Source organism: Delphinus delphis, chromosome 7 (assembly GCF_949987515.2).
Source record: "Delphinus delphis chromosome 7, mDelDel1.2, whole genome shotgun sequence".
Lineage (NCBI taxonomy): Eukaryota > Metazoa > Chordata > Mammalia > Artiodactyla > Delphinidae > Delphinus > Delphinus delphis.
The window spans coordinates 30,700,949-30,728,697 of record NC_082689.1 but is presented as its reverse complement, the minus strand read 5'-3'; the positions used below and the strand labels follow the sequence as shown (position 1 = coordinate 30,728,697).

Here is a 27,749-nt window from a genome sequence, read left to right as displayed (position 1 = left end):
GGGAGAGCATTCGGCAGCCTCCTTTTATGGAGAGCCAGCAGGATAGTTTTAAGGCCTCCAGCTCCATAGTATTTATACAGTATTTGTGGTATTTTCCTTTTTCTTTTCCTATTCATCCTTAGTAGAAGAAAGGACAAAAAGACCTGGTGAAAAGCTTCACCAGGAAGAGGGTTTTTTTGCCAGAATTTAAAAGAAGACAGAGTCGGAGCCCAGTGTTACCTGTGGAGGAACTGAGGGAAGAAGAGCAAAGGCAAAAGGCCTTAGATAGTGGGAGAGGGAGGCAGCACCCACCAGCACCCAGATGGCCCTCCTGGAAATGTGGGGAACTTTCTCCTGGGAAAGTAAGCGGAGTTCCAAACTATGGCTTGCGGCAGTTATGAGCCAATGTACACACAGCAACTTCTGCCTCTGAGCTTTGTGTGAAACCTCGGAGAAGAGAGGCCCAAAGAACTTTAGTAGAAAATGTGCCGCCCTGGTTGGGAGACCTACCTGTAGCCGTCACTCCTGGCTTTTGAGTCTCAGCTCCACAGCTGGTTCAGCGTGTGACCCTGCGGCACTCTGAGCCACAGCTTCTTTAGCTTTGAAATGTGGATACTAAGAATATCAACCTCATAGGTGAAGATGGATCTAGATGATTCATGTAGAACAACTAGCACAGGTTCCGGTACTCAGGACAACCTCCCTGTATGTTAATTGATGATCCACATATTTGCAACAACAGGGATGCAATTAAAAAAGAATCCATGCTGTAAGCAATCAAGGAGGGCAGTCTTTGAGACTACTATTAGGCAAGTTCAGTTAGCCAAACAACAAATAATTATTGAATGTCCACTCTGCAGGGCATTGATACGAAGGTGACCCTGACTTCACACCTACCTTCAAAGAGCTTAGAGTTTAGTAAGGAGGACAGATACGTGTGCAGACAATGTACAGAATGGTGCGTCATTTATCAGAGCTGTGGTATCACGTTGTGTAGGACCCTGCACTTGAAAATGGAGTACTTGAGTTCAGATCTCAACTCTGTCGCTCACTAGCTGTGTGACCTTAGATAAGGTACTTAACCTCTCTATGCCCAAGTTTCCCTTTATATAAGTGACAATAATAATAGCACTTGTATCCAAGAGTTGTAGTGAGGATTAATCTTGTGAATAATGTGCAGTACTTAAAGTAATGCTTTGCACTCAATACGTACTAGTTTTTATGACATTGTAACAGAAATGAGGAACCTGACTGCTTACCTGTCCCTTCTTTCTTTTTTTGGCATAGAGGTGGTTAGGAAAGTTTTCCTGGTGGAAGTGGTGTCTTGAGGAAGAGCCTCCCAGAGAGGGGAGAAAAGGATCCTAGAAAGAGAAATGGCATGTACAAAGACCCAAAGGAGGGAGCTAGCATCTTTGAAGGATAGCAATTAGTTCAAAATGGCTAGGATTTGGAAAATGTGGGGAAGAGCGAAGGAAGGAGAAGAGAAGTGAAGTAAGAGGCCAGATCCTGAAGGGCTTTGTAAACTATCCTAAGGAGTTTGGACTTTCTCCCAAAAGCAATGGGGAGCCTAGAGGAGTAATTTAATCAAATGATCAAAAATCCTGGAAACAGAGGCCCAGAGGGTGAATGTGAATACACAAAGACAGCATTGAGCTGAGGGTTGCATTTTGGAGAGGGCCCACATTTGGTGAAAGTGGAAAGAAAGGGCACCGGTAGAGGAGAATGAGAAGGAATGGACACCTTATGAGAATAACCAGGTGGCGCTGGGCCTGGACCAAGGGGGAGGATAGGATTTTAAGTAGAAAGGGTTAAGCAGAAGAGCGAGTGCGGCGGAGAGATCAAACAAAATAAGGCCTGAGAGAGGTTTATTGGTTCTGGCAATTAGGAGGTAATTGGTTACCTTCGAGCATCGAGGAAGCACTGGAGCTGGACGCCATATGGCAGAGGGTGCAGAGACCGGGAGAAAGTAGACTCCCTGGATCAGGCCTCCAGGTGCACCCAGCCTGGCATTAAAAGAAGGGGAAAGAGAGAGGTTACAGACCTGCCTCTGAATAGAAGAAACTCAAGAGATGATTTCTGTGAAGAGGAAATTTCTAGAGGGATGGAGAGAATCAGGATGACTGTTAGATTCAGAAGGGAGAAGGCAGGGGGTCTCTCTTAATTGGCTCAGAAGACAGGACGGATACAGGAACAGAGACCATTTCTGAGGCTAAGAAAGGAGAGACTCAGAGGAGTTTTTTTTAAGTTCTGAGAATGAGGGGAAATATACTGGAATGGGGGGCTTGCGGTAATGGCAGGTTTTGAGTCAGCTGCTGTGGGAGGGGCTTTAGGGACTTAATGAGAAATGAGTAAAACAATTCCTGGGCACCCATGAGGTTAAGTGCTACTCTTTCACAATAAGTTAATGAATTTAATTTTTCTGTAAGCTTCCTGCAATTGTGAGAATGAAAAAAACAATGTGTCCACTTAATTCCTTAAGAAACTTGAATTTAATTCAGAACTCCCAGAAGCTACTGAACTTTATAAAATGGTATTCATTTTCCAATTCCCTTAATTCTACTAACCTTTCCCCAAAATTCAACATTGCCTTTCAAAAGAACTGCCAAAAATAAGTGGTAGCGTTGCCAGTGCATCCTCTCCTTCCACTTTTGATATTGGCTATGTTTCAGAATTCATTTTTTTTTTTTATACAGCAGGTTCTTATTAGTTTATACATGTCAATCCCAGTCTCCCAATTCATCCCCCCCTTCCACCGCTTTCCCCCCTTGGTGTCCATACGTTTGTTCTCTACATCTGTGTCTCTTTACTTGTTAAAATGTTTCATTCCGATTTCCCCAAACACTGGGCCCTATAGCTTCTCTGACTTTCACGAGTTGTAATTCTGTCTTACTCGTGTCTCTGCCATTCTCGCCGCCTCCAGTGTTGGAGGACTCATCCCATTCATGTGTTTCCTCTATTACCAGCTTTCCTCATTATATTATTTCATGTTTTCAGTTTTTTGCTTTGTTAATTATGAACATTTGCCATAATTTCACGTTGGCATTATTGAAACGTCCGATTCTCCAAAGGGCAAGCTAAATGAATGTCTTACCACAAGGAACAGAATTTCTCCTTAAATCACTGCTTTTATTTGACCTTCGAATCACCGCAGTCTAGTTTTAGAGCCTTTCCCCAAAACTCTGAAAAGCTTCTTCTGAGTCACTTCATGGCATGCAGGACCCCTGAGAGGGCGAAGGCTGCTTTCAATGGCTCAGCCCGTCCCATTTCAGTAAAAGGACATCACTTCCCTAAAATGAACCCCTGCTTAGAGAACATTTCTCATTCTCTGATAGAGTCAAACCAGACCAAAGAGAAGCACATTCTGGGAAGTAAGTTTTCCAATGTTTCTGACCATAAAGCTGGGTTTCTGCAATCTAAGATTATTCCCAGCAGGAAGCCTAAGTACAGCCTGAAGCTACAGAAAAGATGTATCCCTGTTTTACCTGTTATGTCTCTAAACTGTGATCACTTATTTTCATTCCAGAGCCATACTTTGTGCTGAACCATGAAAGCAAAAATACATTTAAAATATTAAACTGTAAGCCGTTAGAGAAGGGTAAAAGAATCCCTTTGTGTCGGGATTTCTTCTGTCTGAAGGGATGAATAGCAGCAGCCTTTCTCTGACATAAATAGCTTTCATATAATACCTTCCAGTGGGAAAAAAAAAATGGCTTTAGGACAAAATACAGTCACCACTCCTTTTCCCCATGCATGAACTTTGCACAGAAGAATAACATTAACAGATTATTAAACTATTTGTCACCAAAGGAAAGTAGATGGTAGTTTTGTGCCTTAGATAATTTGTAGCAAAAAAAAAAAAAAAAAAAAATCAAAGGGATAGTCAGTCTTCCCTTGCCTTGTTTTCACATTCACTCATTTTTCCCTTTCCAATGTATTCCACAATTGTCCTAGACTTTCAAACTTGTGATTTTGTTCATTATTGCAAATGGTTTAATTTTCATTCTACAATCTAGATTAGGTTTGAGTTCAGCGTGAGAGAAGGGAACCGTTGAAAAACACTTTTTTTCTTTCCTTTGTTTCCTAAGGGAAGGCTTTGGTTCTCAGAGGATATCAAATTCCAATGTCAGTTTTGTAAATCAGTATCAGGAAGTCTGTTGTCTTCCCAGGCCAGGCTGTTTGTCTTGTTTGTGTGTTTGTAGTAAACTCATCTGCAAGTGCTTCCCTGATAAAGTTAACACTTAGTTAATTACCCAGAGCCTTGACATGTCCTATACTTGCCATTTGGCTAACAAACCTTTGATACTTGTCTTGGGTAGGATTTGTTGAGGCCTAGAGAGGCAAGCTCTTGATGGATGGGGAACAAACCAAATAAATACAGTATTTTATGTTCTTTTAATTCAGGGCCAAGTGTATTTGGATGAAGTGTTTATTTAGTTTGCTGGCTGTTTCAAGATGCTGTGGTGTATTGATTCCTTTTATTACTAGCAGCCGTTTAACCTGACCTCTTCCAGATCCAGTATTTTAAAAGCCATAAATTTTAACTTTACTCATGAGCAAAGGCTGAAATGCTGTGAAAGCCTTTTTATTAGTTGAGCTCCACCATTCTCGATGCTCTCATGTCACCTGTGGCAACGATATTTAGGACTTCTTACATGAGAGTGGCTGGTCGAGTGCTGGTGGGGTTGGGTGGGGAGTGCAGGCAGCCATTAAAGGAAGTCATAAACATTTCAGGCATATAGGATTCCATGACGCGAGAGCAGACAGGTGCAGGAGAGAAGGGGCAGGCCTAAGGAGAAAAGGATTGGGGTTGATCGTGTTAAATAAACATTGACTTCAGCCTCTCAGATACTGAACACTGTTTGGAAACGAGGAACAGAACACCAGGTAACCAAGGAGCAGGTCTGAGCCAGAGACCAACTTGGGACGCCAGTCTTAGACAACTACCCTGGTCTTCGTGTCCCAAGGTCCCAGGTACAACCTTAATCTCTGGAATTAAAACAAACTTAGAAATCATTTTTTTCCCCTAAGCTCTGAAAATATATGCTTCCCATCACAGACTGAGTTGAACGAGATCTTGGAGAGACTCTTTCTAGAATGTCAGTTCATAACTCTTTGAAGATACCTGTCCTCTAAGGACAGGGAACTATTTTATGTCAATCAGCAAATCAAAACCATTTCATCTTGAAAGAGCCCAGTCATGAACCTCCTGGCCAGGTGTATACACTTTAAAGGGCCTAATTTTACATAAAAAGAAGAGAAGGACATATTATATATGAGTTTATTCCTGAAATGCATCAGTAGGTGAGAATGCCTTATATTTGGAATTGAGGACAGGAAGAAACTTAATTCTACTTTGTGTGGCTTTCTGGTTTTAACTTAAGCACACCAGTAGCTGTGGTCTGCTTTGTAGAAAATTTCCCATCAGTTTTCTAATTCTCAAAGATGTTTAAACAGATTTTCTTTTCTCAACCCTTAGACCTCTTTTTATTTAATCATGCAGCAAAACTCTAATACAGCATTAGTGAGGTTATCTAAGCAAAGAAGTATCATTTCACCATAGGAAAAACCCAAGCTATGAAGAGAAAAACTCATATTGAAACAATTTAAATAAAAACGCTTATGACAAAAGAGAAATGTGGAATGAGGAGATTTCCCCCCCATCTTCAGTTTATATTTCTCTGCAGAGGAATTGAATCCATAATGATATGTGTTTGTAATATATTTCTCTGCAGAGGAATTTAATCCATAATGATATGTGTTTGGACATGTTTTATTTTACCTTACTGATCTCTGTCTTTTTTTCCTTAATGACGTAGTCTACCTAAGAATCCTTATACAACCTATGGCCAGAGACTTCTGTCCTAGCATTTTAAGAAGCCAGATATTTTTAATAACTTGAGTAAAACTTAAAAGATAACCCTTAACATTTGTCTCTTCTTTGGATATTTCAGTGACTTAAATATAAGAAAAATTAAATAAATGTCTTGCTGTTAAAATTAAGTTGCTTCCCCAAATCATGTTTCTTAAATCGCTAAAATAGGAGAAATGTTCTTAGTAATTCGAAAAATGAAAACAAAATCAGGGTTAAAACAACAACAGAATTTTACCATCTTTTACTTTTAAAAATTGCCAAAACTCAGTTGGCTATAGGTCTCACGGTATCCAAATCATTGTCTGTCTTCATATAAAAACCAAAGCCTTCAGAGTGTGGGGATCTTTACATGACTATGGCCAAAGACTTCTGTCCTAGCATTTTAAGGAGCTAGGCATTCTTATTAATTCAGTTCCCTGAATTTGATTTAATTCATTGCACTAAACAACAGCAAAACGTTTAGTGTTTTCTTTTTCTACAGCCTTATTTAAATCAAGGTGGACCTGAACACATTCTTTACCCAAACTATCATGTGACCAACGCCCCTTTTTGATAACCATGCATGACTTTTTTTTTAATTGTAGGAAAATACACATAACATAAATGTACCATCTTCAAGTGTGTAGTTCCATGGTGTTAAGTACATTCACATTGATGGGCATCCCACTTCTAACATACCAGGTATTCTAATAAATTCCCCTCTTCCCTGCAGTAAGCACACCACCTCTGCAGCCAGAACTGTCAGGGTGTATTTGATGATCTTGGGCAGAATGTTTCCTTCTACACCCACAAGAGGGAAAGCAGTTGTTACCTTGGGGAAGTTACTCAGATTTCTAGAAAAACTTTCTGTCGGGTTGGCTGTCATGGTGTGAATTAAAAGGTTATGTCAGAGGTTAAACTATGCAATTAAATCAAGAAAGCAGATTATTCTAGTAGCTGACATTAACTTTTGAAAAGAGACGGGATTAGCTGTACTTAGTCACATATAAAATGCACAAAGCAAACACCGGGAAAAAAATTATTTCAGCAGGTTCCCTTGAAAGAAAATCATTCCATCTCACACCTCTAATTTTTCATCTTAATTCTGTCACTTCATGAGGCTCATTATCCTTTTCCAGATTTGCACACAGTGGCTGATGCGTTGTGACGGGTTGTTTTTGCTTTTCTGCCTTAAAAAAACATTCCCTCCCTCCCTAAATAATTATCTGTAAATTAACCTTTTCTCTTACTGGAATATTTAGTGAGATGGAGTAGAGAAAATAGGAATGTGTAAGCGAGACTCTTTGGACAGGAGATAAATTCTTCAAGGCCACGAGGGTATCATTTATTAAATGACTGCTACAGTCCACTAAATGGGCCCCTTTTGACCTGAAAGAGTTAATGCTGTATTGAAAGTGTCTGGGTTGTCCCCAGCTTTTCTCCCTTGGAAGGCTCTGACCCACTAATGGCGGTAATAATAATAACAGAAAACAATCCCACTTTGCCTCCGTTACTCTAAAACTGTTAATGGTATCCTAATGTTTTTTTTATTCTTTAGGTGTAACTGAAAACTGACATTTTGCTCAGCTAAAATTTCTAATGTGCTATTTTTTTTCACTGCCGTTTTTACATACCATGCAGGATGCTGTAAGGAATAAGGCAAAGGCTTATAATTGGTCTTTTAAATCATTATAAACACTTATTTTAAAACAAACAGAATGGCTGCACGACAGATGCAACCTGAGGCCCACTGGTTCCAAACCTACCTGTCAAGGTTTGGGCTGAGAGACTAGCCCAGGTCTTCCCAGCCGGTTATTGACTCCTTTGATCCACTCCAACTCCAGCTCATGCCATGCACGTAGTGACTGACAGTGCCCTGGGTGAAAAAAAAAAAAAAAACCACTTATTTTTTCCCCCCATGGCTATATCTAGTGCCAATAACTCAGTCATAAGATGATGGGAAAAACTATTTAATGATGCATCACAAGCTCCTTCCTAAATTCTTAGCCAGAACTAGGCAGGGAATATAAACATATGACACTTTGCTCAAAAATTGACTTAAAAATAAGAACAAAAGTAGCTCTTTTTTTTATTGTTGTTCGCATATTAGCAGTGAACCAAGTAATGCTTTCTTTTTTGACATAAACACTCTTTAGAAAAGCCATATATGTTTTTTGCTTTTATTAAATTAATTATTAAAAGTGGGAAAAGAGCCCTGTCATGTTTGAAACAGAGCTGGGGCTTCTGGTCTGGAAGGATAACTTCTGTACAAGGCGAAGAAGGACCATACCTCATTCCTGGGGCGGTTCAGATTGCGAGCTTTTGACCCAGAGCGCATCACACACAGTAAGTGCTAATTAAGCTTAGCTGTTTGTTAGTGCTATTGAGCCAAAACACAACACCCATCCCAACTTGAGATCCTCAGGCCATACACACAGGGGGAAGATGAGTCCCACCTAGTGTGGAGCGCAGTTCAAGACCCCCTCCTTGTTTATTGACCGCAGCAATAAACAGGTGTATTCGGGCGACTGTGTTGGGACACAGGGCCTCGTATTGCCAGTGGGGTAAGTCGTACCTCTGGCCGCCTGGCTGCTTCCCTCTCTTTGTGCTCTCTCTGTCTGGCCTCACCTCTGTGCACCTGCAGCCCACGTGGCTCCTCTGCAGTACACGGATCAGTGGGCTTGCCACCCTCCACAGGCCTCTGTTCTCATCTTCCTCCCTGTCCCCTGGACCACCTCTCAGTCTGTCTGATGCTGCCCAGTTTTCAGGGGCCCATGTCAGGCCAGAGTCCTTCTTTCTCTCCCCTGATTCCCACCACTCACTCCATGTCTTGCTTTACCCCACCTTGTTTAGGGGTGCTTTTGAATGCTGCATTTTGACTCTTCGTATAGATTGCTTGTGCCTTAAGAGCAGGTGTTCACAAAGAGATACCCCTCTGTGTCTTCATTTGATCAGTTCAGTCCAGTGCCTATGACAGATTTAGAGGAAAACATCCCTCCTTTTCTTATTAAGAGCAAATATGACACATATATATGGCATGTTGCAGCTTTGCTACTTTCTTGTACATGCGTAATTGCATCTTATCCCAACAAAAACCCATGAAATTGGTATCACTGTTCATTTAGACAAGTTACTTAACCTGCCTGTGCTTTAACTTCGTCAGCTATAAAATGGAGATAACAATAGTGAGTACCTCATATAACTGGGTTAATATCTATATAAAAGTACTCAGAGCATGCCTGGTATAGGTAGCTGCTGGTGTTTTTACCATCATCATCATAACCATCCTCAGTATAACCTTTTTCATTATTCCACTTTTACTGATGAGGAAACTGAAGCCCAGAGAGGTTAAACAGTTTGCCTAGACCCCAAGTCTTCCAATTCCAAGTCCACACCCAAGATGCCTCTTACATCAAAATCTTTATTGTTAACCACCCAAGACCACTTGCTTTTAGTCCATCATTTCCTTACTCAGTTTACAGAGAAGTTCTTAATTCACAGTTTGTTTAGAAATTCTATGAAAGAGAAGCTTGAGAGAAACATACCCATACAACACAAACACCCCTCCAGAAACAGACACCTCCTCCCTGTGAGGCAGCTCTGTCTCTTCCCAAATGTGAGGTCTCTGTTGAGTGGCCATGGGAACACCGTGGGAAGAACAGGCACTTAAAAGTGATACCAGGTTTACTCTTATCTCCTCAAAATCCAGAACAACATATTTAATTAGCACAATTGTAGATAGGCTGTTTGAACCCTTGGTCAACCATAGCAAGATCTGATTGTATTCCTCTTTTGGAAGCCCTTCTATTTTTCTAAAGTGTATAACAATTAGTTGTAGGTCTATAATTATTAGTAACCATCTAGAGAATGGTCCCCTCTTCACGGAGGAGTCAGGGCCAAGCTGAGCAAATGAATTTAATACAACTCTTCTCATCATTGGGGAATTTGTCTCTCATAAAATCCACCCTGTAATAGACTAGAAAATGCTCACCTTTAGACTGGCCTCAGACATACGTCTCACTGCTGTTATCAGTTCAGTACTTATGATCCCTTCACCAGCATTATAGCCAAAGAACAATCTTCCCTGCTCCTCAAGTATCTGTCTGACCTGAGTTGGAATAACTGGTGGGTGTTATATGAAGGAGAGATTGGAGAATAGGGCATTAAGCCGAGACTCCTTAGGTTACAATCGAAAGAAGCGAATTTCAACCTGGCTGTTGCAAAGAAGATAATGTGTTGCTCAAGCAACTGTAAAGTTCAGAGAGAGGATCTAGGGTCTGTGTCAACTATATTCTCACAGTTTTAGTTCCTCTCTTTGTAGAAAAGCAAGATGGCTACCAGCAACTCCAGGTTTATCCTCCCAGTAACCCCAGTAGCAAACAAGATGACTTTTTCCTGATCACTCTATAAGGATTAGTTCTAATTAGCCAACAACGTACTCCTGAACCAACCAAGGGGATGAAGTGACTAGTCGTGCCTGGGTTAGAAGCACACTTCTGGGTGAAAGTAGGGGAGGTATAGTAACCCAAGGAAAAGCGGGATACCCCTTTCAGGTGGAATAGTGGATACTGGGTAGTAAAAAAAAAAAAAAAAGAATGGATGTCCATAGTGGGGGAAGGTAAAAAGGGACTGAGGATAACTGAAGCGTTGTGATGCCCTTCCTCTTTCTCTGTGAGCTTCCCTCAGTCAGCGTAAAGCAATGTTTCCAGGTACCGCTGACATTTCGCTACAATCCAGCAAGAATTTCAGTACAAGAAAGATTGATCATGGACTTCCCCCGAGGGGGAGTTATTAATGGAAATACCACCTTCTTGTAACCTTGTTTCCCGCTGACAAGAGCTCCTCGGGCTGAGTTATAGGGAAACTCTAGCATGTTGTCAGATTTCACAACAACATTAAGTGGGACTTCCTTTTCATATTTGCCACCTCATTTATTTTGTGTGTCCCCATGTTATTAGTTTTACTGCCCATTAATCATTATATATTATAGAATACAGTAAAGTGTGCTGAAGGAGAGATAGCAGTGGGCCCGGCCGTACCAGTCACAGCTCAGCCATGCAAGAAGGAAGCTCAGGAGTGATAGGCAGTGCCCCTTCCTACCCCTTCCCAGAGGCACAGCCATGAACACCTCTTGCCTCCCAAGTGGACTAGAACTTGTTTCTTCAGCCTTTCCTACCTGGTCAAAGAAAGATCTGAGGACAGTTAGTCTGTTCACTGTGAGGACAGATGACTAACCACACTAAAAATGTTTTCGAAGAAATTGTTTCACAAAAGCCTGAAGTTACAATTGTAAAAAGGAAGAAAGTAAAGAGCAAGGTATTTTATAAGCAGGGAGCTCCATTGCTATATGATTTCAGTCTTTCTTCTAATTTGTCCTATAAATTTCTTCCAAATTATCTTTTCTCAAAATAACAATATCATCAAACCATTCCTCAGGTAAAAAAACTTTCAAAGGCTTCCAACTGCCCCCTGCTCTGAGTCTCACCTTCTTAACTTTGAGACCCTTCATATCTCTCTTCTTCCTCTGTCCCCACACTTATTTCCCACCAATCCCCAGTTTTCCCTTGCTGGTCCTCCATCCTGTGTACCCACTACCAAGCAGACATGTCAGGACTTTTCCTCATACGTTTCCCTGGCAGTAGAGTGACTGTCTACCTCCTACCTTTCCCGTGTATTTGATCCATCTTCAAGGACAAGTCCTGCTTCATTCATGAAGCCTTATTATCCTTTGACCTGGGATCACAGTGTGCTTTCTCTTCTCTGGACTTCCCCAAGTCTAAACTACTCCAGCCCTGACCTCTGCCGTATGTCAGTGTTCTCAGCTCTATCATTCACAGAGATGCCTATTGACTAATGATCCCAAAAGCCTTATGACCTTGTCTGGTTTGTCATTTTGTTGATGGTGTCATGGGTTGCTCTGAGGGAGAGGAGTCACTTGGCTGGCGAAAGAAACTAACCAGCTCTTTACTTGCTGTCCCAGACATGGTTATTTTCATCAAGTGATTTTAACACTTGGTTTCTCTTTGGAAAATGCCTCTGTAAGAAATAAACTTATTTGGGCTATTGAAGGAAGTGAAATGTATAGAAGATGATTTGAAAAGTGCTGAAGACTGTTAAACAATAGAAAACAAAAAAGTAGAAGTTTTGAATAAAGAGTGAAAATTCAAAGCTAATGATGACTCAGGCCCACAGTGTATGGATGTGGAAACAAATTCTCCTGGCATTCTGTTGGCTGGAGATAATCCTTCTAATGAGTGTAAACATTGCTCATGCAAGAAGACATATGGTACAAACTAATGTTTACTAAATATTTACTGTGTGCCAGGCATCATGAGATAATCCTCTAGCTACCCTGCAAGGGATGTGCTATCATTATCCCTCTTTTACAGATAAGGCAAGGGAGGCACAGAGAGGTACAAGCCTCATCCAGCTTCACACAGTTAGTGCGGAGGTGGGGCTAGAACGCAAATCCAAGCAGTCTGATGCCAAAACCTGTGCTTGCATTAGGTATTGCTTTAAAGATTAAATTTTTAGTGGATGCTGAAGAGTTAGTTAACTGGTGGAACGAAGAGATAACATGTTCCCCATTGGAAATATAATTCCAGAGAAAGCTAGGAGTCAAACATTTTTATTTTCTAGAATTTGGGGATATATTGCCCTCAGATGGGTACTTCACAAACGTCAGGGACTGCTCTACATTCTCTGGTGTTATCACTGCATGTGTTCATCTTTGCTCTGCACTCGGATTATAGCATCTTGGAGGAAAGCAGGTGCCTTATCTTTTATGTCTGAGGCATCAAAGAATTTGGCAGGAGCTTTAGCTCAAGAATTGTCCAGACATAGCATCTTGGCCAAGTCAGTGGCCAAGCTTTTCTTGTCTGCCAACTCAGGGGATTTAAGAGAGGAATTGGAAGGGTATTGAGTTGAGTGGTTCTTCTGAAATTTACATAAGACATAGTAGTAAGGCACTGCCTCTCAGGAATGGTTCTCGAGATCTGTATGATCTCATATGTGAATCTAAAAAAGCCAAACTCATAGACAAAGAGAATAGAATGGTGGTTGCCAGGAGCTGAGTGATGGGGAAACCGAGAAGAGATGTTGCTCAAAGGCTATAAACTTACAGTTACAAATGCTGGGGATCTAATGTACAGCATGGTAACTGTAGTTAACAGTACTGTACCATATACTTGAAAGTTGCTAAGAGAGTAGATCCTAAATGTTCTTATCACACACACACAAAAAGCTAATTATGTGAGGAGATGAAGGCAATAACTAACTTTATTGTGGCAATCATTGTGCAATATATACATGTATCAAATATAAATATATACGTATCAGAATCAGATATGTATGTATCGAATACATTGCACACATTAAACTTACACAGTGTTACGTGTCAATTATATCTCGATTACAAAAATAAAATGTTTACCCAGGGTTAAAAAGAAAAAATCAGAGACTCACAGGAACAGTTGATTTCTCTTGATTCTCAGTCTCTCCTAGACACACACTCACGCTGGGGCACATTCTCATTGAGAGTAATGGTGAGTAAAATTGCTCTTATTACTTATTTTATCCTGCCCTTCCTCCCTCCTCACTTTCTTTGTAGCTCTCTCTGGACATGAAAACACAGTTAAACTTGGGTAAGATCAGTTGTGTAAGGTGTATCCTCATTTTATACAGGAAAGAACTTTATAAATTATAAAGCGACAGGAAAATGTTAGTTACTATTATACTTCTATTCCTCTTAGGACCTAGCACAGTTCTGAGTGACAAAAAATACTCAGTAAACACTCATTGATGGCTGACTTGATTATGGCTTGACACTCTAACGGTAGATTGAAACCTAGGTTAAAGCATATCTCTTAAGAGATTGTTATTCGTATTACTGAATATTCATATTGTTGTTATTCAAAACTGAAAAACCTTACTTTCTATCATTTCTGGAAATACTGAGTAATTGAAAATTCAAAGTTTTGTTTTGTTTTTTCTTTATAATGCAGTCAGTTAGCTATAAAAAGGGGAGAAAGAGGGCTTCCCTGGTGGCACAGTGGTTGAGAGTCCGCCCGCCGATTCAGGGGACACGGGTTCGTGCCCCGGTCTGGGAAGATCCCACATGCCGCGGAGCGGCTGGGCCCGTGAGCCATGGCCGCTGAGCCTGCGCGTCCGGATCCTGTGCTCCGCAACAGGAGAGGCCACAACAGTGAGAGGCCCGCGTACCGCAAAAAAAAAAAAAAGGGGAAAAAAGAGTAAAGCAAAAATTATGAAAATAATTTTTGGCCCTAAAAAAATAGAGGTACCCAGTTTATACTACATCCTGTAAAAATGTCTTCATGTGGATACCATCCAAGAAATCAGTCAGTTTGACTTTTTGTTATGCTAATGGTCTGTGAAGAAACTTATTAGAATTCTTTTTAGTAACTTTATCTTGAGAGTATGGCATTATACAACCCACGCTGTATAATATATAAACTGCTCGACATTCAAAAGCAGAAGAAAGAGGTGCTGTTGAGGCAAGCAGTACAAAGAATAAGTGGTAAAAAGAATGAGGAGGGAAAAAAAAAATAACTGAAACAATTTGTGTTCAGAATGAAAAGCCTGTTACCAAGACATACAAGGAAGAGCTGGAAGACAAATAAGGGTGTTTTGGGCAGTGGGTAAAAATAAGACTATTCAAAGTGCACATAAGGAGGGGAAAATAGAAAAGGCTAATGTCACAGAGACGTTAAGCAAACGGAATGAGTCGTAGAAAAAGGCAAAACATAGAGAAGATGAGTGAGTAAATATAGGTAGGGCAGAAATGATTAAATCCTTGGAAATGACACAAGAAAACCTAAGGGTCATATTAACGAAGAACAGGAGGCTGTGTGTGGGCTTTGAGGGCGTGAAGCAATCGTGAGGTGTGTTTCTCCCCATAAACTCCCTTCAGCCTCACAGCACTGGAGAACAGGGCCGTCTTCATCCTGTAACTACCCTTTCCTTGCACCTTCCTTTATTCCTACAACAAACATTTATTTAGTACTTCTCTGCGCTGACAATACAAAGATCAACAAGATTAAGAAAATGGTAGGTGGCATTCATCAGTCCTACTGATCCCATTCCACAGGTAGGAAGGCTGGCCTCTTTACTCAGTTTATTTGACTCTCAAGTGAGTCTTCTTTTTTTCCCCCCTCACTTAAATAATAAAAGGTTTTTTTTTCCTTCTTTAAGCAGCCACATTTCCCTTCCAGAAACCAATGTTATTTATGTAATTTTTAAATTAATTATTAGCTTGAATACCAGTTAGAGGGGTGGTGGTGGTGTTTTTGACCCAGTGGAGTTATCCTGATAAGGCGGAGAGAGGGAAAACAAAAGATTATAACAAACTAGTCTATTGGCATTAGGTTTGAGTCCGTCAGTTGCCTTAACAGAACCTACCCAGAGATATGGTTATAAATATATTTTGAAAAAGTGTTTCCCTACTAAATTGAACCACAGAGTCCATTTTCTTATCCACAAACTAAAGAGTAAAAGAAAAAGTGTCATGAGAATATTTTGGTGTAATATGTTCACTATTCATTACATTTGTGGGATATAATTTGAGTTCAGGAAAGAAACCAAAATATGGCATCAGATTTTGACTTTCAATTTATAAAAGAGGGAATTTTTAGTGAAGAAAATTAAGGTGTACAGCAGCACTTAGCAGAGGTTTGAAGTCACTTGGAGGGCCATGCCCACACTTACAATCAAAGCATTTGTTGTATTTGTTCACCTCATCTTCCCGTAATTTTCTCTATATCTTTTCACTTTAAAATAGACAATGTTTGGAGACAGAGTAGGAAAGATTATGCAAATATATGAATCTTAATGAGAAGTTCTGAACATTTTGACACGAATGTCAGGAAAAGACCCTGGGATATACGAGACTTTTAAAGGAAAAAAAACTCTGCTCCTAGAGAACTTGGAGATTGCCAGTAAAAGAACTGAGACCCAAATGACAGCAGATAATGTATAAACCAGATACATTATGCCCTATGGTACATGAATAGGAAACAGGGCACTGTGATAAGCTTGGAATGATGATCAATATTTGGAATACTGAGATAGGCAAGAAGGTAATTAGGCCCATTATGGACACAGTTAACAGATAACATAATTTGGGAAATTATACATTTGGATATTATGGGGAATTGGGGCTAATGGATTTGCAGTGATATCTATTAAAGCACATAAGACATTTTGCCTCTAGGGGAAACTACTAAAAAAAAATCAAAATTTTCAGTAAGTGTAATCTGAAATAAAAAGACAGTGAGATGTGTTGGAGAATAAAGTGGCGTTGTGACTTCCTAGTTGGAAGTTGTAATAATTTTTCATTCAAAGAGTTTTAAGGCTATTAATTTCACATCACAACTCCCCATGAAGCAAGGAGAGCATTTCTATTGTATTTGCCCAAGTTCATTGCTCATAATACGGCAAGGCCCAATTGTTAATGAAAGCAAGCTATCTTGACGAATTCATGGCCTTCTCAAGTTTCATGCTGTGTCCCCCGGATAGCGTTGCAATCATTTTGATCCCCAGTTTACTACTGCGCACAATTCCTTTATTTTAGGGGGAGGGGCTCTAACATAATTAATTTTCACTAAGTGCCTTGAGGGCCATCAATGTTATTGAAATTTGCAAATTAATACATTATTTATTGTTAATTTATCATGAGTATTTGTTAATTATAAAGCTCTACCTTGGAGGAAACCTTGCCACGTATATGAAAGTGAATACCTTCCCCCAAATAATTCTTTATGTTTTAATAAGAACGTATTGGAAGCAATCTCATCAATAATGGATGATCCAATTACTGGTCTTCTGGATTAAGGCATTCTTTTATTGCAAGATTTTAATGCTAGAATGGGAAGTTCAAACATTGCCAATGAAATCTCAGACTAATTAAATGATTATAACCTAAGGGGAAGGGCATCCAAGACTCCACTATTAATCTTCCCAAGAATAGCCTCTGTATGTGATGAACAGATGGATATATATACCTTATTTCAGAAGAAAAAGCTGTAAGGAGTTGTCTGGGGAAAAAAAAGTCAGTTTAACTTTTGAATAAAAAAGGAAGGATGGTATTTATTTATAGAGCCCTTTTCAGCTTCTTGCAGAAGGAATAGTTGTATTTTAAAATGCAGTGGCAGATTGAACCAAATAAATTGTGCTAGACCTCCACTTACTCAAATGTTTAGAGTTGATACAAAAGCACCAGTGACAATCATCATCACTAATGCTTTATGAGTCCCTATTACATGCCAGACGCTCTTCCATCCTCGTCTTATCCAAATTTTACAGATTAGGAAGTGGAAAGCACAGGAAGGTTAATAACTCAAGAAATAAGTGGCAGAGTGGGAGGGTGTTAGATGTCCCACAGTCTCTCCACTTCACTATTAATCACTAGACCGTTCACTATTCACCATTCACTATTAATCACTACTCTCTAGACCGTTTTATTCTCTATTATTCTAATCACCTGCCTTGCAGGGAACCAACAGCAGTTCTCAGCTATAGGGCAGAGGCAGGAACCCAAGACTGGGTCAGAAAAACTGAGGTCCACATCCAAACGATCCTCCGGGAGGGACCTTTTGTTTTATAGTCTGTTGAAATGGGACTTTCTACCTAGAAAGGCTGGGGCAGTGGTTTCTCAGTGGTTTGACTCTGTTTTATAGAGGTCCCTCTCCACCTTGACAGTAGCTCTGTACTGCCCTTCTCCCCACTTGTTTCATGCACATGGGAGAAATGGTGGCAGAATCCTTTAAGTCTTTAGACTTGAGTGTTCAGTTTCTTCATAACACTGTATTTTTCTGGATGGTGGGGAGCAGTGGATGTGTCTGAGGGTTGAAATTTCCCTCGACTCTGTATGGGGAAGGCTTCCAGGACCACGTCAAGCCAATCCTTCATTTGGGAACAGGCAAATCTTCAAAAATGCTGTAGCATCTTTTAAAACAATTATTTCTGTGATGTTTCTTTATGAGACTTTTACTTTAAGGAAAAATTTGGCACGTGGAACGTTAAGAATATTTTCATTATACCATTTTGAGGATAACTTTTATCATGCAAGATCCCTCTTTTAGTACCTTTGATAAACGTTGTATCATTTGTTTCAAGAAATTTGTGAATGTCAACTTCATGTTTCTGACAGGAAGATAAGTTTATCTGGATCTTAGAGAACATGGTCACTGAACATAGAAGTCATAAATTTAAAAAATAAAGTCATGCTAGTAAAGTTTGTGAAAAGATTTATTTCTTGGCATTTGCAACTAACCTAAACTGGCCTGGAAACTGTTGAAAAATCATATTCAGATTAGTTCTGTAGATACTCCAAATGGGACAAGTAAACGCTCAAATTTGGACACAGACCACCTTGTGACTGATAACACGTGGTATTCAAAGATTGCTCTCTCAGGTAATTGCTTAAAATCAGCCACGATCAATATCACATCAGCTACAGGTGAAAATGTGAGGAGTCCTCACTCTTGGGGATGACTTCAGTAGGACAGAGCTTTCTATTATCCCTTCAGAGAGACCTCTGCTTGTAGTGGGAGCCTAGAAAACAACATGATTTGTATAAATGGTTAGGCTAAAATAGTGAATCTTCCCATTCTGAAAGCTACAGAATTTCCAACGCAATGGCAACCTAAGCTGGAACTGGTGAGGATAGGGGTAGGGAAGGGGGACTGACTGTGACAGTTGATTGTGCCCACTTAGGATCTTTGTGCGGTAAAACGCTTTATTCCAAGTGTTTTGTTGACATTTAGTGCTGATGCCATCAGTTGACATAACAGTCCCTCGGAACCAGTAACCTGGACCTTCCCTCAGAAGCCTTGGACATGTGAAGGAAATGTGAACTCTAGTCAAGGTCCTTTTCATGTGGAGATTCAATTCAGTCAGTTCAGTGCACCTGTAAGTCCTGGTAAGGACTTTCCTGATTTCAGATCCTCCTCTCTAACATCAGTCTTTATTTTTCCACCACTATATCCTGTTTACTCCCTAGAAATAAATAAGAAAGTTGTTTTCAAGCCTGAAAATCCCTGAGCCCACATTTGTAACCAAGACTCAATCGCCTTTCTGCTTTTAGTGTTACTATGTGCTGAATCCAGTAGAGCTAGATTACAGTTTTGGCCAACATTAGTTGACACTTCTAATTTGTGACTTCTATTTATGTAAAGTGAATTACTTGCTGGCTCTATTAATCCTGCAAAGTCCATGAATCCTTAATGTTCAGTTTGCTTTGAACGAGTAACAGTGTATTTGTTCCTTCTCAAATATGACTTCTTGCTGAGCTTTAGATGAGCTCCTTTTACATAACATGCCTTATGTCTTGGATGATTTATTCACTTTCATGTTCCCCAGAATTTATTGCTAAAGGTTGACGTGAATACTTACAGTTTGGGCTCTAATATAATCTCCTGAATGGCAATTAATAAATAAAAGATGGTTACTATTGTTGACAGAGGAACTAGGCTTTCTCAGATAGTTTTCATCTTCATGTTTTCACCAAACTTCATGTCAGATCCCTAGGGAGTGATGGTGTAAAATATTTTCTGTGAACTCCAAAGCTTTTACTGTTGCCTTAATACCCCGAGCCTCTATGTTGCTTTTTGTTTTCTTGTCAGAAATGATCTTATTCAATTTCTGTTTCTTCCACTTACCTTCCTTCCTGGGACTATAAGAAACATGCCTATTTCTGGATTTAGTAATGATGTATTCTTACTATTTATGATTTGCAAGTAGCACCTGAAATTTGTCCCTGAAATTCCTTATAATTTTTTTTTTTTGCTTAGTCCGATCTCTGTTGCATTTATTAATGATGCACTGTTGCCTATAAAATGTAATGTTGGGCTTCCCTGGTGGCGCAGTGGCTGAGGATCCGCCTGCCAATGCAGGGGACACGGGTTTGTGCCCCGGTCCAGGAAGATCCCACATGCCGCGGAACGGCTGGGCCCATGAGCCATGGCCGCTGAGCCTGCGCGTCCGGAGCCTGTGCTCCGCAACGGGAGAAGCCACAACAGTGAGAGGCCCGCGTACCGCAAAAAAAAAAAAAAAATGTAATGTTTATTGTCATCATGTATATTGTTCAAAGTGCAAAATTGCCTCCTGTAAGTTAATGATGAAACTGTAAAACAACATCCAGTTTTTGCATTTTGTCCGCTTGATTAGGCTCAGGGTCTTATTTTAGAGATGAGGAAACTAGAGGCCATTTTAAGTAGCTTGACCATAGTCAAGTAGAGGGTGGAGATCAAGTACAACTTTAGACAGTACAGAGCAGAAAAGGCGGAGTTAGGCTGCCCGAGGACAGTTCCCAGCTCTGAAGCTTATTAAGTGTGTATCTCTAGACTAGGTATTTATCTGCTCGGTGCCTCAGTTTCCTCATTTGTAAAATGGGAACAATTTTGGCAGTAGCACAACTGTAAGGATTAGGGTAAGTTAGGTAAAGCACTTAGAACAGGGCTAAGCACTCTCTGCATTATTAGTTATTAGCATTATTGTCATTATTTTGACTATTTTTAACATATTCACAATATATGGGAGGGTGTGTTTTGCTGTTTTGTTTTTTTAACTTTATGCGTGTCTATATAGTCATTATACCTTTGTTGTACTTCTTTTGTATCCCTTGTATTACCTAGTGATAATGTTCATGATGGCAGCATTAGTAGAAGCAAAAATACTGATCATAGTAAGAAAAGATAGGGCTGTTTACTGAGCCTTACTATATGCTAGGCATTGAAGTAGGTACTGTATGTACACAATCCTTAATATGTACTCAATCTGTATCTACTAAAAAACTGCAAAGTAGTTTATTTCCAGAAATGTACGTATAACCCCTTCATGGCAGTAATCTTTGTAACTGGACAGGATCATGAGCTTTGGCCCTGGTGGAAAAGAGCCCTGCTAGAATTCCCTCCACCTTTAAAATAATCCTTGTGCTGCTGGTATTTATATAGCCTAATCTTGTTACGGACAACTAGGGGCCTGGCTGTGGGTGGGAATGGGGGTCAAGGCATGGGTGAAAAGGGGCAGGTGGCAGGGCAAGACAAACAGTGCACATGAAAAATATTACGTATCAGAACACACATTATTCAACTTCACCTAGTTTTTCTTTTGGAATATTATGTCATATAAAGAAAACTACCTCTTTCCTAGATACCCAAATAGAAATACATTTGGAACAGTAAGCACTGACACAGAAAAGTTGTTTTCTTTCTTGCTTTGCTTTGTCAACTAAAAAAATTGCATTCACCGTACAGTAAGAGCGCTAGAGTATGGTAAAGTGTTTAACCATAAAAATTACAATCACTTCAATGCTCTTTGATTTCTGTGCATAATACATTACTTAATAATTATAAAAACAATGTTGGAGATAATAAAAGCTACAATGTAGGGGAGCGCTTGGAATGAGAACTGTGAGAGAAACACTGTTAGGTGCTCTGTATGTGTGTGCAACTGTGTGTGTGTGCATACGCTCACGCATATAATCTCTGCAGACCGCTATAGCCTTTCAGAGTCATGTATACGTGTGTGCACGTGTGCATGTATATATATACGTATGCATATTTATTTCTATATATGCCGTATCATTTTAAATCTTCCCACAACTTTATAGAAAAGGAAACGAAGGCTCAGAGAAGTCAAAGTACTTGCTCAAAGTCACAAAAAGCGGCAACGCTGGGGTTTAACACCAAGTCCCACCCATTTAACCCCCCTCCTCCCTTTTTGAGATAGAACAACAACAAGCCTTCCCACTCCACCCCACTGCCTCATTAGGGGAAGGGTGACCTTTTGCCCTTTTTTCTTCCAGACTCTCCAAGCAAAGATTTCGGTCCAACTCTGGGTTTGAAAAAGTCCAGCTCCTTGGAGAGCCTGCAGACTGCAGTTGCCGAGGTCAGGAAGAACGAACTTCCCTTCCACCGGCCCCGGCCGCACGTGGTCCGTGGCCGAGGCTGCAACGAGAGCTTCCGAGCAGCCATTGACAAATCTTACGATGGACCCGAAGAATTAGAAGCTGGTAGGGCAACGAGCTTGCTGAAATGGTTTCTTCCTCTCCTTATTATCTGCGAATCATAGGCAAGAATGGGTGCTTAAGTACAGAGAAAAGTGATTTAAGGTCACAATTATATTTTTGATATTAAAAGTAATTCATTTCCCTGATATGTTTTGCCCTTTGGCTTAACGAACATGGAACTAGATAACGCAACATGTGATTTATTTTACAGTGCAACCGCCAAAGAAATGTTCTCCTTCAATTTCCTACAAGGACCAACTGTCATTTACCCTTAGGGCAGGAGCACTAAGTATGCATCTCTTGACATTATTATTCAAGTCATTAGATGCAGCCTCAACACGAGGACTGACTGCTTTAATTGGGTAGAAGCAGTCCGGTTATAGCTGGACTCAAAAACTTCTCCTGGAAATAAACTCACCCTGTTTGTTTCCCAGCACATCGGCATTCTGAGCTGATCAAGGTTAACAAGCTGCTTTGAGAGAGATCAGTGTTTCATCACATATCAAACCTTTTATACTACTGGCTAAGCAACCAATGTCCCCCACTCCCAGCAGCAAACCTTGCTTGAAGTAACCAGATTTAGGCAGTTGTCTCTTCAAAGGGTACGCGTAGCCTCGTGGCAGGGTAGAACTCCGGAGTGCCTTTATTCATTATTCTGTATTTTACATTTTAACTTTTCTTGAGATACTAACAGTAAGTGCCCCTGACCATGTGTATTGATTTTTTTCTCTGTACAGATGGTCTGTCTGATAAGAGCTCTCACTCTGGCCAAGGAGCTCTGAATTATGAATCTGCCCCTCAGGGGAACTCTGAGCTAGAGAATGCAGAAAATAAAGCCAGGAAAGTCAAAAAACCGAAAGAAAAGGAGAAGAAGAAGGAAAAGGGCAAATTCAAAGTCAAGGTGAAAAAGCAGAAAGAGGGAAATGAAGATCCAGAAAGGAAAATAAAGAGGAAGGGATTTGGTGCCATGCTGAGGTAGGGACCTGCTTTGAAGGCAAAGTTGGGATGGTTTTGTTTTATTTTGTTTTGTTTCTGCTGATGAAATCACTCATTTGTGTGCATTCAAAAAAAACAAATGCAAGCTTTCCCTCCTCTTCAGCTAGATGCCTAAAAAATCTTTTTTTAAATTATAGTTGATTTACAATGTGTTAAGTTCTGCTGCACAGCAAAGTGATTCAATTTTATACACACACACACACACACACACACATATATATATTCTTTTTTATATTCTTTTCCATTATGGTTTATCACAGGATATTGAATATAGTTTGCTGTGCTATACAGTAGGACTTTGTTATTTATAAATTTTGTATATAATAGTTTGCATCCACTAATCCCAATCCATCCCTCCCCCACTCTCCCCCCACCCCACTGGCAGTCACAGGTCTGTTCTCTATGTCTGTGAGTCTGGTTCTGTTCCATAGATAAGTTCATTTGTGTCATATTTTAGATTCCACATATAAGTGACATCATATGGTATTTGTCTTTCTCTTTCTGACTTACTTCACTTAGTATGATAATCTCTAGTTGCATCCATGTTGCTGCAAATGGCATTATTTTGTTCCTTTTTATTACTGAGTAGTATTCCATCGTATATATGTACCACATCTTCTTTATCCATTCATCTGTCGAGGGACATGTAGGTTGTTTTCATGTCTTGGCTGTTGTGAATAGTGCTACTGTGAACATTGGGATGCATGTATCTTTTTGAATTATAGTTTTGTCTGGATATACGCCCAGGAGTGGGATTGCTGGGTCATATGTAGATGCCTAACAATCCTAACTGCTGACTGTGCTGATCCTTTCCTGCAGAGGCAGGAGGAGCCACTTGGTTGGCTCCTGATGCTCATGGTGATGACGGGAAGCTGTCATAAATGTATGTCAAAGAAAAGCCAACACTTGGTAGAGGCATGGGCTACGCCTATAGCCCTAGGTACCAAAGCATTATGTGGATAAAGAAAAGGCTTCTTCCATCAACATAGGGAAAGCAAGAGGTGAGGGAATCCTCAACTGTGACCTCTAGAACACCGCCTTTGAATTAGAGAAGACAGGTTAGATGAACCACAACCCCACTCCCACCCCCGCCCCCATGATTCTAGGTGTGCCCATGGCCAGGTCTGTGGGCACATTAGTCGTCAGAGGCAGTGAGGTGCAGTGGAGATGTCATCGCATCTGGAGTCAGAGGGCCTTGATCTGAACCCATGACCCTCATACACAAGCTGCTGGGCATCGCACATGTTACTTAACTTCCCTGAGCCTTGCTTTCCTCACTTTCCAAAGGAGGCTAGTATACTGCCGTCTAACTCAGTGGGATTGAGAGACAAGGTGTCATAGGCAGTCAGTCCATTGACTAGGCATAGCTCAGCAGGGTGCAATCAGAAAACAACTTTCTTTCTTCTCCTACAGCTACCTTCAAATACACCCTGTTGGTGTTGTCAGAATGTCCACGATTTGATGACATCTCAGTTTTCTGGCTGATGGCTTTCCGGTCACTTCTGGATGTTAAAACATCCTCTTTGTCAGGGGCTAACATGCACCATCTGATGTTAATCAGCGCTTTCTTCTTCCCGGCCCCGCAGGGCTCAGCCCTAGCGAGGGCCCTACAGTGTGCAGGATTCCACATTCTTCTGGTTCTCCGTCTCTGGGACAAAGGGAAGGGAAGGACTTTATTAAAACAAAGGCCTGTATCTGGTGTAATCTGGCAGTTGGGGCTCTTTGTGGGCCACTTCTGTGGAGTTTTCAGGGGGCTCCTTACTGCACCAATCACTGGTATAGGAGATTTATTTTTCCGTTGACTTCCTGAGACCCTTTGACCTCAGGGAGCACAACTCTGGAGCCTCCTTAGCCAGCTGGTAGACTTCTTTGATGATGTCAGCTTAAGGTGGCTTTCGTCCAACTTCCTTCTAGAGCATCTGCTTGGCTCACTAGAATTACCAAACTCTTGCCCCTCCAAATGATAGAAGTGCAGCCTGTTCCCACTGTTCCATTTCTCCTTACCAGCCGTACAGATCCCCCAACCAGCCTGGCATCTCCAGATCACCAAGCAAACAGGTACGACATGGGATGTCAGTCTCCTTTTATACAGTTACCTCCAAATTTTCTGAGGGGTTTTCTCGTTGCCCCCTTACTTATTTTGTTGGGAGTGAGATGAGGAAGCACCTCTTTCCATTACTTCCTTTACTCCTATAATTTCCCAGCAAAGAAAATCCATTTCTCAATCTCTACCCTTCTGTTCCATGGACTGAAGGTGAGTGATGGGAGGTGATAGTTGATGGGCCAGTTTAGCACCTCTTATTAAACCGTTAGGAGACGTCTTTCTTAAGAATGCTTTGTGGTATTTGTCATCACATGTTCTCAGTTTGGGATATGCCACTGAAATTTTAGACAGAAATGGAAAGTTCTATTCCATATCTGTTATTCATATATATATTCTCTCTCTCTCTCTCTCTCTCTCTCTCTCTTTCTTTCTCTCTCTCTCTCTCTCTCTCTCAATGTTTGTGTGTGTGTGTGTGTGTGTGTGTGTGTACATACATATGACCTTGAAACTACACAGTGACATTTAGGGACACAAATAACATCAACACCAGTGGACATACCCCTCAAAAAAACGGTGTTTTTCCTGGTGGTCTCTTTAGACTCTGTATTTCCATTTGCCATTTAAAATTTTAAACTTGTCCTTATTCTGGGTAACTATTATGACTGCTATTAGATAATCATCCTTGATAATAATGGTAACGTACAACTGCAGTATATTTAGATGAGAGTCACCTTTGCAGTCATGGAGTTCAGAGGTTAAAAATGCAGACTCTGTATGTGTAACTCTGATGCCAATCCTGGTTCCTCTGCTTTCTCTCTAGGTAACATTGGGCAAGTTATTGTAATATTTAATCTCTTTCTGTGTCATCTGAAAAATGGGAATAACAATTGAATCTACTATTATTATGAGAATTATAGTTGCTTAATTACAAGTAACTTGCTTAGAACAGTGCCTGGCAAGTAACAAACATTCAGTAAATGTAAATTATTGCAGTAAGTAGAATAATGGCCTCCCTAAAAATGTTCATGTCCCGCTCTGCAGTACCTGTGAGTATGTTATATAGCATGGCTAAGGAGAATTGAGGTTGCAGGTGGAATTAAGGTTGCTCTTCAGCCGACCTTTAAGATAAGGTGATTATCCTGAATTTGCCCCTGTGGGCCCAAGGTAATAACAAGGGGCCTTAAAGGCGGAAGAAGAAGATGTGACTATGGAAGAAAGGTACAGAGAAATACAGTATGTGACTGGAGGGGCTATAAGCCAGGGACTGTGGGCAGCTTCTAGAAGGTGGAAAGTAGAGAAATGCATTCTTTCTGGAGAGCGTCCAGAAAGGAGCACAGCCTGCCAACCCCTAATTTCAGCCCATTTCTGTTGTCTAAGCCACTAAGTGTATAGCAAATTTTGCATCATCAATAGAAAACCATATAGCTATTATCATAATTATTAATACTTCTACAATATCAGGGTAATTTGTAAGGTAAAAAAAAATCCTCTTTAAGGTGTTAAAGGAGAAAAGCTATAAGGATTTGGCTAGTCTGTAAATATAAAAACTATTAGAGCTTCACATATCCCATTTTCTAGAATATTATTAAAGTAAGCCTGAACTTTGTATTTGACTTCAGTTGATGGGATTTGGCAGGTTCATTCTCCACTGCCCAGAATACGGGGCTGGCTCTTCCTGTTGTCATCCAGTATTTGCTGTGTTTTCCTCTGGTAGAAATCACAGGTCCTAGATCCTTGAGACATCTAGCAATTTGGATTTTGTTTCCTTGTACTATTTAAGCACAATTAAGATCCGAAAGGTGGTGTTAGATTTTACCTCCAGTGTAAAAATAGCAACTGTTTTCCATAGCCTTTTGCATCTGAGTTTGTGAGCGTATTGGAGACGCTGCTACCTGCACATTTTCAACAACAAAGAACACAATAGCTGTTACCATTAGCTAACAGATTTTGCTTTAACTCTCATCTGTTGCTCAGACGCTATTGACTTAGTTTCTTGTTTAAAAAAGATTGATTGCTGTAGGGATCTCGAGGAGTTGGATGTGGCTTTGCTCTTGCTTGTGGGAAGCTAAGTGTTGTGTGCTTTTCTGATATTCACTGGCCGCTTCTGTGTTGATGACATGTAGTAGCACAGTTTAGCTCAGTTCATTCAACCTACTTCCTGTCGTTTTGAAAAAATGATGGGGGGTCTCATTAATTCGTATCTTTACATCTGTTGTCTGATTCCAGTAGGCATGTGTTTTGTTGATTGCAGAATTACCTCTTGGTAGATTCAACTATGGCTCCTACACAGGCCGTGAATTATTGTATATTGAAATTATTGAATTATTGTATATTGAAAAATACACAGCTTAAAACCTACCAACTTTGGTAGTTTCCCTGTATGCTGTTACCTGCTGTTGAAAGAGAAGTTTAGAGGATCAAGATGCTTACATTTTTCCATTATGTCTTTCCTGTATTCTTCATGACCCTACCCTGTAGAAAAGACCACCAGTGGCTCCTTGCAGCCAAAGGGTGAAGTTCAAACCCCTCCAAAAACAGCCCCATGGCTGTCAGCCCTACCCTGCCTTCCTGGGGTCTAGTAGATGTTTTCTAAGCACTGAAGAAAAATATCTTTTGGCTAAGAAAATCTTGCCCTGTCTAGAGTGGGAAATTCAAAAGTCAGTTCTTGATTTATCAATTATTTAATAACCTTGTCAACCCTTATATTCTTTAAGCTGAATTCTGTCACAGATTTGTGTTTAAAATCCATTCCTTTACATCATAGCAGCTATTGTCTCCTCTTGATATTATAGACCACTCACTTTGAAAACCTCTGGTCTATCAACTTGTTCTGGAGCCTAAATGGAAAGGCT

At 40.4% G+C, this 27,749-nt stretch overlaps 1 protein-coding gene across 2 annotated transcripts in view; it reads left to right on the top strand.

Moving 5' to 3' along the window:
• Positions 1-27,749, top strand: part of PARD3B (par-3 family cell polarity regulator beta) — a 1,056,812-nt gene that overhangs the window by 692,657 nt on the left and 336,406 nt on the right. For both annotated transcript variants that reach the window (XR_009520117.1, XM_060016243.1), the window contains exons 17-18: positions 21,654-21,860; positions 22,595-22,832. Coding sequence is in view for 1 of the 2 variants with exons in the window: in XM_060016243.1 (XP_059872226.1) it covers positions 21,654-21,860; positions 22,595-22,832 (445 nt within the window). In the remaining variant the exon portion in view is untranslated. The remainder of the gene's footprint in view (positions 1-21,653; positions 21,861-22,594; positions 22,833-27,749) is intronic.